The following is a 16176-nucleotide window of genomic DNA, read 5'->3' as shown; positions in this document are numbered from 1 at the left end:
ATTTGTAATGTTTAAAGTCTTGAGTCTGTATTATACTGGATAGAGGTTTCACTAGGTATTACTAGGTGTCGTTAGGTAATGATAGGTCACGATACGATACGATACGGTACAGTACGACACAATGCTTAAAGAGCGGACATAATCAGCGAATGATGTCATCACAATCTTGTGATGACATCATAATATTACAATAAATTATACAAAACGTAAAGTAAATGTTTGCATGGAAGTTATGAAAGTCAACATGCAGAACATGAATCAAGACACACATACTTGTACGAATCAAGTTAGCACGAATGCATGGAATTAGCACAGATCGGGAATCTTTTGATTCGTACGAATGGGAATGATTGCTTATCACGAGTGTACTTCTGCTATAAATACCTTATGTTTCCATTCGTACAGAGAACAGATCAGAGAACACATATCAGAACTCCATCCGTTCCAAACTACAACTTCAGTTCTTCATCAGATCTTCATCATCTACATCAAGAAACTCTCGGTTTCGTCACGTATCTTAGATTTCGAGTGTCTTGTATGTAGATCGAGTCTAAACTCTGTCCGGTTGTCGTTTATTACGGAATAAAACGACTATTATTTACACTTTCGCGCACGATTACGGTTCGATTTAACGGATTCCGCACGTTAAATCGAATCCACCTTAGAGCTTGTGATCGCTTACGATCCGATCCTGAACTCACAAGCTTTTAGCTCTGATACCACTTGATAGTCCAGGAAACGTCGAGTTTGACGGAGCTTTGGTCCCGAAATGATCGGTTCGGTGATAAGAAACGAGTAGAAGATAGAAACGACACCGAACAGACACTTATAATCTGGTTTCTATTGATACATGAAAGTTACATACCCGTGAAACCAGTTGGACAGCATCTCCCCTCTGGGAACCAAAAGCTTATCCGAGTGAGAGACCTCATCCTATATTTGTAGACATTGTCCGTTCATACGAATCCACTTTGTACGAATGAACCATTTCCTACGAATGCACCCTTAGGATCATTCTCTCATCCGTACGAATCCACATTCCTGGTTCATTCGGATGGACTGATTATGTTGTCCATTCATATGAATGGAGTACGAATGGACTCCATTCGTACGAATGGACCTTTACAATACAATTCCTTGTCCAATTTTGCACTATTCTATACAATATTCAACACACACTCTATCTAGCTATTCGCACATTGGCGGATATACACAATATGCACCAACAATGTTTGATTGTTTTGATGAAGGGAATGAATCTTTCTAAATGCTTGGCAGGAACATGTTGATGGCTACTAATGTGCCGTTCAAGATTTGGGCTTCCTTTAATGTTTTCAGCAAGGGCATTCGTGTGATGTCTCACACTTTTTTAGGGTTAGCTTTGAAGTCGTCTCTGGTGACTACTACGCCAAGGAATTTTCAATCTTCAACCCCAACGCACATTTTTTGGATTAAGTTTAATGTGGTACTCTCTTAGCTTCTAGAAGGTCTCTTCGATATCCTTCAACGTCGGATCCTCTTGTCTGTTATTGAGGACTAAGTCATCCACATAAACTTCTAAGTTTTTCCTATCTGGCATCGAAAGCTTGATCCATTAAACGTCGATAGATGCCCCCTGTGTTCTTTAACCATAATGGCATCTTTGTGTAGTAGAAGACACCAATGTCTGTATGAAAAGCAGTTTTCTCTTCGTCTTCCTCAACCATCTAAATCTGATGATACCTCTTGTATGCATCTAAGAAGCATATGTAACGAACTGGTGTCAGGGAATAAACCTTAAAATCGATTTTGGAGAGAGAATATGCGTCTTAGAAGCATGCTTTATTGAGTCTTTTTAATCAACGCACATGCGCCAAAACCCATCCTGTTTTTTTTACCATTACTGAGTTGGCAATCCAGGTGTGGTACTTGGTCTCCCTTAAGCTCCCTGCTTCCACTAACTTCCTAGCCACCTTTATGACAGCCACACGCATGTCAAGAGCGAAGCTCCGTCTTTTTTTGTACTATTGGTTTTACAGTGGGAAATGTGGCTAGGCGATGTCCCGCCTCTTATTGGCAATTCCTATCATTTCAGTGTGTTCAAAGGTGAACACGTAATTATTTCTGAGCATACGCTTCAAATAATCCCGGCTCTCTGGTGATAGGGGGTATCCCAGAATGATCGTTTGATTCGAGTATTTTGTGCTAAGAACCTATCTTTCCAAACCCATAAGTCTAGTTGGGCCTTGCTTGTATATCTTAGTTTCGATGACCTCACATGTCTTGTGTCTCTTTATTATGGCCATTCCTTGAGGGGTGGGGAACATTAGGAACCCACGTGCTGTAGAAACAAGGGCATCCAACCTCCCTAGATTGTAGCGTCCAATAATGACAGTGTGCTACGAATCGGGGGCTACCATGAGGGAAGTGACAAGTATGGTTCTTTCTCCTAGGGCCTCGCCAAATGTAACTGGAAAATGAACTGAATGATGGGGTCAATCTTTTCCCCGGTGAACCTGTGTACAAGTTCCATCAATTTCTTGTCTTCGGGATCAACGCGATTAAAGATTTGTTCGAAGATTATGTCTTTAGAGCTGCCTGTGTCAACAGGTATCTGCCGCATTCTATAATCTCCTATGGCGGCGATGATTATAAGAGGGTTAGTGGTAATATTGAGATCGAATAGGCGAAATTCAACGGTCATGGTGACTTCCATCCATGATTCCAGCCGCTCAATGTGGCGTTTTACCCCTGTTGTTTTTTCTACGTGAACCATGTTCATCTCCCACTGCCTTTTCTTTGTCCCATTTTCTTTATCATCACTTGTCGACATCGGACCTTGCTTTGTATCTTTGACAAGAGAACATTTTCATAATCTAGTTGAGACAGAGGATGTGAGTGGTTCTTTATCCTCGGATACAGGAAAAACATTTGATGATAATCTTTTTTTTTTTTTTTTTTTTTTTTAATGTTGATGAAGACCACAAACTTGGATGGGTAAAGAGTGTTTGCTGATACAGCGTGGATCATTTTAATTTTTTATAGTTTGGAAGTTTCGGATGATTTTAATTTTTTTTAAATATGATTCTAAATTTATTAGTAAAAAATATTTACTTTTCAAAATATAAATTTGTTATAATTTTTAATTGAATAATGTTGTAAATATTGGTAAATTTCTATATTTTGAGATAGGGGTATTTTTGTTATTATCAGTTAATTGTACTTTATTCATTTGTCTTTTTGCATGACAAACATTAGAGAGTAATGATTTTCTTTTCATTCTGGTAATAATGGTAACCAAAATGACAATGCGTATATGACCATCCATATGTATTCTAATAATGGATGAAAACTATAGCAAATTAATTGACTTGTAAAAACATTTAAACTCCCGCAAAGACGCTTTTATACCTTGAATCGATCTTATAATGCAACAAATCATAATATAATCATGTAGGTTCAACAAAGCATATATCTTATTATTAAACCACTTAATTATGCATATATCGATCAATGCATTTCGATATCTTCCTTTGTCTCGACTTTAGGGGCTTCCAGTTCCTTGCTTTTTCCCCATAACACAGCGTACAATCCAATAACAATCAGCACTGATCCTAGCACTCTGCATGCATGTCTCAATCAAATTAATAAACGCTTCCACTATTACCACACCCCTAAAATCTTATTTTCACATCTCTACATGTATACGGTTCGTATAGAGTTATATGGGCCGTATAACTAACTGTTGCATAAAAAAATTGTCAGAGAATTTTGTTTTGTTCATATATACAGGCCGTATTACATTATACGACCCATATAGAATGTTATAATGTTATACGACCCAAACCTTATATAATGCTATACGACCCGTATAAATTGTTATACGGCCTAATATTTTTTCTATGTATACGAACCATATAACATTATATGGCCCAATATTTGTCATGTTAAATTATTCTATACGGATCGTATAATCTTATACGCCTCGTATACAGGGTGTGAAATTAAAATTTTGGGGTGTGAGATTATTAGGACCCACATGTTCTTTAATATACAAGCTTAATTAGGTGGGTGGTAATATCATACAAACTTACGTTCCAACATATAACTTTTCACGTAGAAATGCCCAGCTGAGTATTGCAACAATGACCAACAACAATGGGCTAAATACTGAAACAAACAATGCTCCTCTTCTCTGGATACTCCAGGACATCATGCAAACTCCGATCCCCGAACAAACCACTCCCTACAATCATGTTAGTTTATATTATTGGTCATGAAATAAACACAAACTCACACACACGACTCATATAACATACCCCATAAACAGATGCCAAGGCCCTGATGGGTGGATACAACGCCCATTCGCGTTTATGTGGCATGATGATCATGCCAAATATTGAGCACTCAACAGTCGACATCGCCAACATCAAAGCCGAGCTTGAATACGGAACAGGATATGCGTCGCCCATTTTTGCCTAAATTTTTAGCAACTTCCATCAGCAATTTTGTATTTTAAAAAACAAGCTAGCTAATGAAAATTTTCCCATATGATTCGGTAGGAAAGAAATATGCATGTATGAAATAAAAAAAGTTTATTACGATGGTAATAGGTTTAATTACACAAAAGTTTACCCGTATGTATGTATGTATGTATGTATGTATGTATGTATGTATGTATGTATGTATGTATGTATGTATGTATGTATGTATGTATGTATGTACGTACGTACGTACGTACGTATGTATGTATGTATGTATGTATGTATGTATGTATGTATGTATGTATGTGTATGTGTGTGTATGTATGTATGTATGTATGTATGTATGTATGTATGTATGTATGTATGTATGTATGTATGTATGTATGTATGTATGTATGTATTACCAAATAAATGAAATGTTATTGAAATCGAAACCATAAAAACTAGTACCGATACTAGTACTGATGTTATTGGATCGCTATTTATTCGGTACGGTACTCGGTATAGTTTACATACCAAAATTAATTAACGTATAGTTCTTAGAAAAAAATAAATTTCAATGATAAATTAAATAATGAACGTAGTTATTAGAGAAAAATCAATTTCAACGATAAATTAAATATTTTTAAAAAATAAAAAATCATTGATAAATTAAATTTTATTCATCATTTGTGTTTGGTTATATGTATTGATTTGTTTTAAAATAAATTGGTGACAAACAAATTTGTACGTTATTCGAATTTGAATCGTATGTTTGTCTACTATGATGTTAACACAGATTAAGACAAATGGAAATTGTTATTTGAGATAGAGATTTGATTTGAGTTATATGGTACTTCTACTTGACATACATCTTAGATTTTCTCTAATAACGTGTAGTATATAACTATATATTATTTAGAAAAAAATTAAAATCCACAGTTCTGATTTTTATTTTTCTTTTGCTTTATTTTGACGTAAATTTTGTGAAAAACCGTTTTTTATCTACAAATAATTTTTTTCGTCTTACCAGATCAAGGAATACAAAACTAAAGGCTAAAAGTATATAAAAAAATAAAGTAGTCACAGTCGTTGACTTTTAAAGTAACTTGAAATTTTCACTTTGTAGTTTGTACACGACAAAGTCCATATTATACATGTTCAATGAAAATTGAAAAAGATAAAAGTAATTTGAAATATATAACTTAAAAAAAATCGATATTAGAAAGACTTACTTGGATAACAAACCATATTGCCCAAGTGAGAGCACTAACGATGACTAGAATGGGTCCGACGATGGTTCCTTGAGCAGGATTAAGCCCATCCTTTGCCATGCGTAAATGAATGGTTGATTCACCAATGGGTATAACCGGTCCATGGTACATGGACAAGACCATCGCACCCGAAACCGCAGCCACTGTTCCTATCAACTTCGCTAGTCCACCCAACGTCTTCAACTTTGCATCCTCTTGCCTACCCAAAAATAACAATAAACGTCATGATTTACTTTCCTTAACACCAGCTTAAAAAATGTAACAAAACCGTGTTATAGATTACTTGAATACGACAGCAAGAACAAAGGTGAGTGCGGGCAGAAGATTCGATAGCGCACACCCAATGGTTGGCGTCGAGAGTTTCAAACCAACAAAGTATGTGATTTGGTTCAGCGTTAACCTGAAAACGATTAGCCAAACTTTAGAACAAAATTAACTGCGTGTTGTGTAATAAATTCAGATATAACTTGTGTAACATGAGACACGCCAAACAAATAATATTATTATTTTTGTTTGTCCACCAAGAGCTTACGAATTTAATTTAGTTACTCAAGGGGCAACATTAACACATCTTGAAATTAGTTTTTCTTATGAACCCGGAATCTCTGTTGTAGACGAGAGATATGAGATTTACGCGTCAAAACTAACTCACCCGAACATGGAGCAGAAGAAAACTTGGACAAGAACCTTCAGCGTCATCGGAGGTCTTTTCCCTCTACAATCATATGACAGAACATTAATAATATTGAATGCAAGTATTTACAGTGGCGAAGCTTGAGATTTCTGATCGAGAGGTCGAAAACGTATATACCAAAATTTCTATAAAACCAGGGGTCGAAAACGTATATACCCAAAAATTTTATACGAAATACATATTCTCCACTATTAAGCGAAAAGTTTGGGGATCGGCAGCCACCTCCTGCCCTTACTATGCTGCGCCCCTGAGTATTCAATAGATTTTATAATTTTGTATATAAGTGTTAACATTTTTATCTATTATTAATTTTTTTTTCATGCTTAATTAAATATATGAACGTCTTTTACACCAGGTTAAAATCACGAACTAAATGGTGATAAAAAAGTACACAGACTCTTTAAAAAGCAAACGAAAGTAACATTGTAAAAGCAACCAAAATTTCTAACCGAAAAAGCGACAATCTATTATTAATTTTTTTCCATGTTTAATTGAATATACGAACGTCTTTTACACCACGTTAAAATCACGAACTATAAATGGTGATAAAAAAGTATATAGATTTTTTTAAAAAGCAAACGAAAGTAACATTGTAAAAGCAACCAAAATTTGTAACCGAAAGAGTGACAATAATAACATAAGTTAGCAAAAAGAAAAAAGCAATAATAATAATAACGGCTGTAAAACGTGATCTAAGTCTAACGTTTGTGAGAAAGAATCCGTTTTATAAAATCCATTGCAAAAGCTAATCATAAAACTCATTTGACAGCAGGCACCAGGGTTTAAGCGACCACCGAAACTGATGAATAAAACAATCAAAAACTGTATTTACGACCATTTTTACCATTTTAACGATCAAGGAACAGTGGCGGAATCAATGTACAAGTAGGGGTAGCCCAGGCTACCCCTCAACTTCCTATTCGTAGTGTAAAAATACCCTTTAACTTCGTCTAAATAGTGTAAAATTTTTATCTTTTTATACAAAGGATACCTCTAATCCTCAAAAAAAAAAAAAAAAAAAAAGGATACCCCTGAATTTTTGGGCTAGCTCCGTCACTGTCAAGGAACATACATGAAATCTAGCGAAAATATCTTCCCAGCCTAAAAAAAGTAGAATATGTGCCGCTAAACGTACCCTGTACCTTTACAAACCTGGGGGTCCCTCTGGGTATGTTCAGTACAAGAGGGGTACGTTTAGACACACTATGTTAATCAATATATATATGTTGAATAGAAACTATACGTACCTTTCAACGAAAAAAGCTATAGGCGCAAGGAAGAGAAAAGCGAAGATCTGACGATAGGCGACATGGATGAAGGGATTCATGCCGGTATCCATGGCGAGCTTGGAGAAAATGTTCATACCTGCAAACTCAAACTGCACTAGCACCATGATGAATGCAGGTAACAAAGATGACACCATTTTTTCTGCCATATCTATGTGCAGAGATGATGTTGAAGAAGGCGAAATGATAGACACATTATTTATAAGGAGCTGTTGAGAGATTACTTGTAACGAAAGTTCATGCAATTTATGAGATACTTGTCACATTTTTTGGAATTGGGTGACGCTTGTAATTATAGCGTTTTGGCCTTTTCAGTTTAGACGAAACTTGTGGCAACTAAATTTGCATGCCAGCACGATATATTGGATGGCAGCTTGACTTAATAAGATAAGTGTTTTTTTCAACATTCCACCGATTTTTGAACTTGCTAAATTAAGTAAACAGTGGTTTCTGTGAGTTGCGACGGTGACTTTTCGTATTTAACTACGTGAAAAGAAGCGTAATGTTAATTTTACCGAAAATTTCCGAATTGTTTTTAGAGTAAAATATTGGATTTTTAAAGTGTCATACCCCCACTGATTTTTCGTTTAAGCTCCGCCATTGCGTATGAAGTTACGATGGCTCAGCTTTGAATTGTATAAAAACGTAGATAAGAAAAAAACATATTTGTCATTGTAAAAAAAAAAAAAAAACCTAGAACCAAAAGATACGGTGCGTGTAACGCGAAGCGGGTTGTGGTTGGGGGGGGGGGGGGGTACGGTCAGTATTGTTACTTTCATTACGATACTACTAAGATGTTAGCTCTCAGTATAGTAAATGTAAGAGAAAACTAAAAAATAAAGTCATGATATGCCAAAAAAAGGTATTAAGATATGTTTTACATTTACGTTGGAAAACATATATAATGCTCACATGAAAATGTGTCGTCAATTTCATTCATGAAAGAGAACATCACGAAAACCATATATATAATGTTCACATGAAAATGTGTCATCAGTTTCATTCATAAAAGAGAAAATCACGAAAATAAAGATTTTTATATCACATCGCCGATCAACCCAAAGAACGAGATAGCGGGGTGGTCAGTAGATTTTCATGATCTATAACTGCTTTAGTGTGCTTTGAATGGTTTTGAAAAACCCGGGTTGGCAGGCATTAATCTCGGGAGGTTTAATGTCTTGATTTAATTTTGTTTGCAGGTAGCTTGCATGGTTTGCATGTGAGTTGCAGGCACCAACCAATGCAAGCTTTTGGTTTTAAAGTCCCAACAAATAATCACCAAAAACGAAACCCATTATTGTTTTGGACCCAAAAATAAGAAAAAAAAATCCAAACTAACACATGATATAAATTTGACAGATTCATGATTTTTTTTATGAGTGTAAAATATTTTTAACGATTTTAGGGGTACTATTTAAAGCTCACCGAATCGGAGAGAGGGAGGGAAGAGAGAGGGAGGGGGGGGGGGTCCATACCTTCTCACCCAATCAGACATTTTTCTTTTTTTTTAAATAGTTTACATATTCCAAAGTGTCTAACCACCGTCAACGTTTTTGAGCAATAGGTAAACATAATAGGTAAAATGACGTGGCACTATTTGATTGGTCGATTTGAAAGTTTACCTGTTGAAAGTGTTTAACCACTCCCTATAACCTTAGGCCCCTAGCTATAAGAAAAAATCCGGTTAATAGAGGGTCGGATCGGGTTGGGTCATATAAAATAAAAGAACATCAAACAAAAATTTATATGGGTCATGTAAAACAAAAAAAAATCAAACTAGAATTTATATAATTATCAAAAACACATCAAGCGTCATTATTATCATCATCATTATCATCATACTCAGTAAATCCCACCAATAGCAAAGCAAATGTAGGGTCTGAGGAGGGTAAGATTATGCCCTACAGTTTTTCGATTTTTGAATCTATCAAAACATCATCTATAGATACTTTCTTAAGCAAGTCTTTCTCTATATAAATCGCTCATGGTTCCTATCACATATAAATAGTTCATGGTTCCTATCACATATCTATCCAAAACCCTTTGGAAATTTTCACTCTCATGGTTCCTATCATTTATAAATCGCTCCATAAGTTCATAAAAAAAACACTAAACACTTAAACAAAATAAACAAATTTGCTCAACTATCGTCCAAAATTTTCAATTTTAATCTTTAAGCGTTTTTAATCTTTAAGCATTCAAGCCTTAGTTTTAAATGTTGATTAGTCATTTAAATAAAACAACAAAATCATTAACTACAAGTCTAGAACAAGTGAACAACAAAAAAAAAACCATCAAAAAACATAAAAAGATCAAACCCATATATATATATATATATATACCACTAAATTGAAAACCACCTCCAGTTGTAAGAACCATGAGAACTACACCGTACGGAGCGAGTTGGACCGGTACCCGTAAACACAAACTTGTGGTGCTCAAAACTACACACACGACATTTTTTTTTTGATTTTTTTTACAAATGTGTTTATAATACACGCATCTACGTTTATCAAAAAAAATTTTGGTCCAACTCGCCCCGGATCAAAAAGTTCTCATGGTTCTTACAACTGGAGTTGGTTTTCATTTTAGCGGTCCCCTATATATATATATAGGCTAGGAATTGGCTAGAAAGTCCAAATTTCCTAAAAAGTGTAGAAAGTCATAAAACACCAAATTGTCAACCATAAAACACACCAAAAACCCACAAATAACAAAATGAAGATTAATAAAACATCATATATGTGGGTTGTGTTTTGTGTTTTGGATGATAAGGCTCTGATTATCGAATAACAAATATTATTGTGTTTTATGTTGATTAACATGTTGTGTTTTATATTCATAGTTCTACCATTGTGTGTTTTAAGTTTTTATGAACTATAATGGTTTGAATATGGTGTTTTAGTAATTTTCACTCTGTTATTTGTGGGTTTTTGGTGAGTTTTCTGGCTGAAATTAGAGTGTTTTATGACTTTTTACACTTTTTAGGAAATTTGGACTTTCTAGCCGAACCCCACCCTATATATATATATATATATATATATATATATATATATATATAGAGAGAGAGAGAGAGAGAGAGAGAAAGTGTACTGTACAAATGTCCTTATCGTACAATACGTACGTGTTAATCTCAGCCGTCAGATCTTTCATCCCGCATTGAAATCGCACGTTGGTTTTTTGTAACAATTTCGCATATGATAATTTTTGATGAAATCGCATGTTGGTTTTTTGTAACAATTTCGCATGTGATAATTTTGATGAAATAGCATGTTGTTTTTTTGTAACAATTTCGCATGTGGTAATTTTGATGAAATCGCATGTTAAAAAAACAACATGCGAAATTGTTACAAAAAACCAACATGCGATTTCAATGCGGGATGAAGATCTGACGACTGAGATTGACTCATACGTATTGTACGATAAGGGCATTTGTACGTTAACCTAACCATATATATATATATATATATATATATAGGGTCAGGATTTAGAGAAAACGGTGAAAAGTGTGAGAACGGTGAGAACGCTTATGGATCGTCCGATCAAAACAATCTATGGACTAGATTGGCGCGATGGCATTTTAGTAAATAATACCAATTTTATTACGTGGACGCGCGTCATTAAGGGTAAAAAAGTAAAAAAACCATTCCTCACATAAAACGCCATTGAAAATTAAAACGCCAAGTAAATACAAAACGCCAATTTTATCACTGCTTACTTTTTTCTGTGTTTTTATTTAAGTTCTCTGACTACAAAAACGCCATAAAATATAAACGCCATTATATATAACGCCAAAGTTTACATCCGGATAAATGTTAATTACATTTTTTGTTATAAAAATAACATCCCGCCTAAACTACGCGCCAAAAAAATTCTATAAATAGAAACGCCTTACCACCTTCCGTTTATCACACAAAAAAAAAACACAAAAAAACGCACAGTGGTTGCTAAAAAAATTTAAAACTCAATGTAAAACGCCAAAAAATACAACGACAGCAAAACATATTTTCTTTGATCCTCAGTAAATGTTCTGCATGAAGCTTCATTTAATGATTTGTTACGTGAGTTTAGAAAGATTTTGCTGCATGAGATGGACAAAATTGAAAAAAGAGGGACTGATGACACCCATATGTCATACTGTCATCTTTGTTCCTGAAGAAGGTTTGGATGATAGAAGAGACCTATACCAGTGTAAATGCTACTTTGGCCTCAATGAATATAATGAAGACTACAGGCAGATAGCATCCACCCACAAGGGGTCACTCTATGTCTCCAACATCCACGAAGACACTTCAACACATGAACAAAAAAAATAAACAAAGCCAAACCCAAAACGCCATTTATTTGTCACATTTCTTGTAGTTTCAAAAGAAAAAAGAGACTGATGACACTGAAGATTTTAAATCATAAATTGCTTCTGCTTTGTTTTTTTTTAATTTTCTTTATCTATTGTTTGTTTTGTAATGTCAGTTAATAAACAACAAAATAATATTAATGCTATAATGAAAAATATTAAAAAACCCCAAATTTAGCAAATACGTGAAAAACGCCATAATGCCATAAAAAAGCCCCCAAAAAACTACCAAACTATAATAAAATTAATTTGAACAACTAATATTATAAAAAAAAGCGTGAAACAATGTGCAAAGAATATAAAACAAAAGAAGTCCAATAGTTATCTAACCGCCATTGGAAAACAAAATGCCATAATTACAGCTGTCAAAAGATTTGACGTGTTACACCATTAAAATAGTTGAGTCTGAAAACAAAAACACGGTAAAACTGCAAAAAAACAGTAAAATGAAACGACGAAAAACATAATTACTAACATTTATTATATTAAATTTATTTATCTTTTTCAAAACGCCATAATTACCTGACATACGCGGGAAAAAAGTCAATATAAAAGAAGACCATCAGAACCCAAGCTCAAACTCGCCAGAAAGACTAAAACGCCACATATTCTCCAAAACGCCAAAAAAAACTAAAAAATGGCTAAGGTTATTGCATGGAGGTTTGAAAGGAAAGAAAAACGATTCATCATAAAGTTCTCTGACAGGAGAAGGGTAAAGGTAAGAACAATAAAAGCCATGATGGGAATGAATGAAAATGTTCAGAAGGATATCCTGCCCTTAGGGTTCCAAGAGACAACGATTGTGAAAGAATAAGAACTGTAATAAAAAGAAGTCGATGAAGATGATGATGATATTGAAGATACTCAAATACCAAAACTTAGCAGTTGGGTATTGCATGAGGAAGAAGGAACACTTGAAGTTACTTATCAAAACGGGGTGCAATATTCAAGACCAATGGAAGAAATGTTGAAGACAGGGTTGCTATCTATCATTGAACAACTCTGTGATTTAACACCTTTGAACGATCCAAAATCCAAGGATGCAGTGATATTCAAGAATAGGCTGCAGGAAAGAAGAGACGAGCTAATGGCGTTATACGCAAAAATGAAATTTGATGATGAAGAATCTGAAGAAAGTGATGAAGAAAGCGATGGGTACATCTCTGATGTAACCCCACCTACGGAAGACTATTAGTTTATTTTGATTTTCGTTTTATTGTGGTTTTATAAATATTAATCTATGGTAATGAATTATTAACAAAAAGATACAAAACGCCAAAAATGACATGGAAAAGCCATAACGCCAAAAGATTAACTATGTGACACAAAAAGAATTAATTCAACGAGAAAAATCTGAGAAAAAACAATAAAACGCCAAATATTTAATAAATCTACATAACGCCAAAATTATCTTGCACGCAAAAAATAAAGAAGCATGTCAAACGCGAAAATCGTGAAAGGAGAAGAATACTAAAAAGACAAAAAAAACCCCTCGGACCCTGATCATGCCCCACGCCACATGTTCGGCCAAGATGTGTTCTCACCGTTCTCACATTTTTTTCCGCTTTCTTCTGATCCCGTTATATATATATATACATATATATATATATATATATATATATATATACATATATATATATATATATATATATATATATATATATAGAAAGTATAATGTACTTTAAGGCTTAACCTACATTAACATACATGACAAAAAATATAACGTGCGTTATTATCATAGAACGTGCATGATTATAGTCTCATGCGTGATTATGTGGTCCCATGCGTGATTATGTGGTCCCATGCGTGATTATACCCCTGATCCAACGGTTACCATTGTCTCCTACGTGATGTATGATAAGGCTTTTTGTATGTTAACCTTACTCTCTCTCTCTCTCTCTCTCTCTATATATATATATATATATATATATATATATATATATAGTTGAGTTCATTTCAGAACTCTAAATAACTACAAAACTTTCAGAACTCCTAATAAACAATCATTTTATATATAAGTTTTTGTATTTAGGATATTTTTATCATCTATTATATGTATTTCTTTAATTACATACATGTTAGAAGTAGTTTACATATGTTTAATTGCCAAAATTATATATATGTTTCATAACTAATTACATATATGTAAAAAAACTAGTTTACATATGTATAATTATAAAATTACATATAAAAAATGATAAAATTACTCTTAACATGTATGTAATCGTAAAAATACACATAATAAATGATAAAATTATCCTAAACATAAAAATATATAAATAAAATGATTGTTTACTAGGAGTTCTGCGAGTTCTGTAAATATTTATGGTTCTGAAATGATCTTGGCCCTATATATATAGGGAGAAGATCATGCGAGAACCGCGAGAACCAATGTGAACACAACCAAAAATGCCTAAAAATAGCTAAAAATCATACAAAATTTTTTTTAATATCTTTTATATAGAAATCGCTACTTTTCGAAGCCAAAAAATTAAAAAAAAAATTTAAAAAAAAAAAAATTTTGCCACTAAAAGTAGCGATTTGAGCATAAAAAATATTAAAAAAAAAATTAGATTTTTTTTATTATTTTAGGTTTTTTGGGGGTTTAGTTTTTAGCATTTTAGCTAGGGGGATGGGGGGTTAGGTTTTTTTTTGGGGGGGGGGGGGGGGGGTGGGGGAGGGGTTTAGGTTTTGGGGGGGGGGGTTAGGTTTTTTTTAGGTTTTTTGGGGGTTTTAGTTTTTAGCATTTAGCTTGGGGGGGTAGTTTTTTTTTTTTTTTTTTTTTTTGGGGGGGGGGGTTAGGTTTTTTTGGGGGTGGGGGTTAGGTTTTTTTAGCTATTTTAGGTTGTGTTCACATTGGTTCTCGCGGTTCTCACAATAAATGGAGTTCTCGCATAAGCCCTTCCCTATATATATATATATATATATATATATATATATATATAGGGGAAGGTTCATTGGGGAACACTAAAAAAGTGGGGAACAGTGGGGAACCGACTCAAACGAACTCCGATTGGACTCATTCCAGCGGTGTTGAAACCGGCTCGTCGAACCCTAACTAAGATCTCTTAACCCTAAATCCTAACTCCTAAACTCTAAACCCTAAAGCTAAAAAATAAGGCTAAAACCTAAGTTAAACCGTAAAATCTAAACTATAAACCCTAAAAGCTAAACCCTAAAGGCTAAACCTAAAGCTAAACCCTAAAGCTAAACCCTAAAAGCCAAACCCTAATATATTTAGGGTTTAGGGGTTATGATTTAGGGTTTAGGGTTAAGAGATCCTAGTAAGGGTTCGACGAGCCGGTTCCAACGCCGCTGGAATGAGTCCAATCGGAGTTCGTTTGAGTCGGTTCCCCACTGCTCCCCACTTTTTTAGTGTTCTCCAATGAACCTCACACTAGATATATATATATATATATATATAGAGTAGGGTTCCTGCAGAAAGTGTGTTTTTCCTAGAAAGTCTAGGAAGCAATAAGAGCGCGACATGTGGCATTGAAGAATTTTAACTAAAAGGGCAATTGTGTAATTTGAATATTATTTTAATTATGGATTATTTTATTAGGATAACTAACTAACCACAAAATTATGGAAACTAAATATTCCATTTAAATCAAATTGACAGTTTCAATTTAAATCATACAAGACGCTATGTTTCTTGACAATGTGTTTTAACAGCAAGCAGATTTCTTGACGCTGTGTTTTAACAGCAAGCAGATTGCTGGAGGATTCTTGACACTGTGTTTTAACAGCACGCAGATTGCTGGAGGATTCTTGACACTGTGTTTTAACAGCAAGCTGATTTCTTGACATTGTGTTTTAACAGCAAGCAGATTTCCTTGACACTGTGTTTTAACAGCAAGCAGATTTCTTGACGCTGTGTTTTAACAGCAAGCAGATTGCTGGGGGATTCTTGACACTGTGTTTTAACAGCAAGCAGATTGCTGGAGGATTCTTGACACTGTGTTTTAACAGCAAGCTGATTTCTTGACATTGTGTTTTAATAACAAGCAGATTTCCTTGACACTGTGTTTTAACATCAAGCAGATTTCTTGACGCTGTGTTTTAACAGCAAGCAGATTGCTGGAGGATTCTTGACACTGTGTTTTAACAGCAAGCAGATTGC

At 34.3% G+C, this 16176-nt stretch overlaps 1 protein-coding gene across 1 annotated transcript; it reads right to left on the bottom strand.

Moving 5' to 3' along the window:
• Positions 1–3359: 3359 nt before the first annotated feature.
• On the bottom strand, positions 3360–7927 carry LOC110889664 (WAT1-related protein At1g09380). Its single transcript, XM_022137227.2, has 7 exons — positions 7658–7927; positions 6369–6431; positions 6000–6116; positions 5678–5915; positions 4299–4457; positions 4074–4225; positions 3360–3601 (listed from the first exon to the last, which is right to left on the bottom strand). Exons 1-7 carry the CDS (start codon positions 7843–7845, stop codon positions 3490–3492), a joined length of 1029 nt encoding a protein of 342 aa, XP_021992919.1. The 5' UTR covers positions 7846–7927; the 3' UTR covers positions 3360–3489.
• Between the last annotated feature and the right edge of the window lie 8249 nt (positions 7928–16176).

This window comes from Helianthus annuus, chromosome 6, assembly GCF_002127325.2.
Source record: "Helianthus annuus cultivar XRQ/B chromosome 6, HanXRQr2.0-SUNRISE, whole genome shotgun sequence".
NCBI classification, from domain to species: domain Eukaryota; kingdom Viridiplantae; phylum Streptophyta; class Magnoliopsida; order Asterales; family Asteraceae; genus Helianthus; species Helianthus annuus.
This window is presented reverse-complemented; position numbering and strand designations above follow the sequence as displayed.

Coding starts and splice junctions, on each gene's coding strand:
- LOC110889664 (XM_022137227.2), bottom strand. CDS start 7,845: ATGGCAGAAAAAATGGTGTCATCTTTGTTACCTGCATTCATCATGGTG. Junction 5,916..5,999: donor GTTCTTGCTGTCGTATTCAA/GTAATCTATAAC, acceptor ATTTTTGGGTAG/GCAAGAGGATGCAAAGTTGA. Junction 3,602..4,073: donor GAAAAGTTATATGTTGGAAC/GTAAGTTTGTAT, acceptor ACATGCATGCAG/AGTGCTAGGATCAGTGCTGA.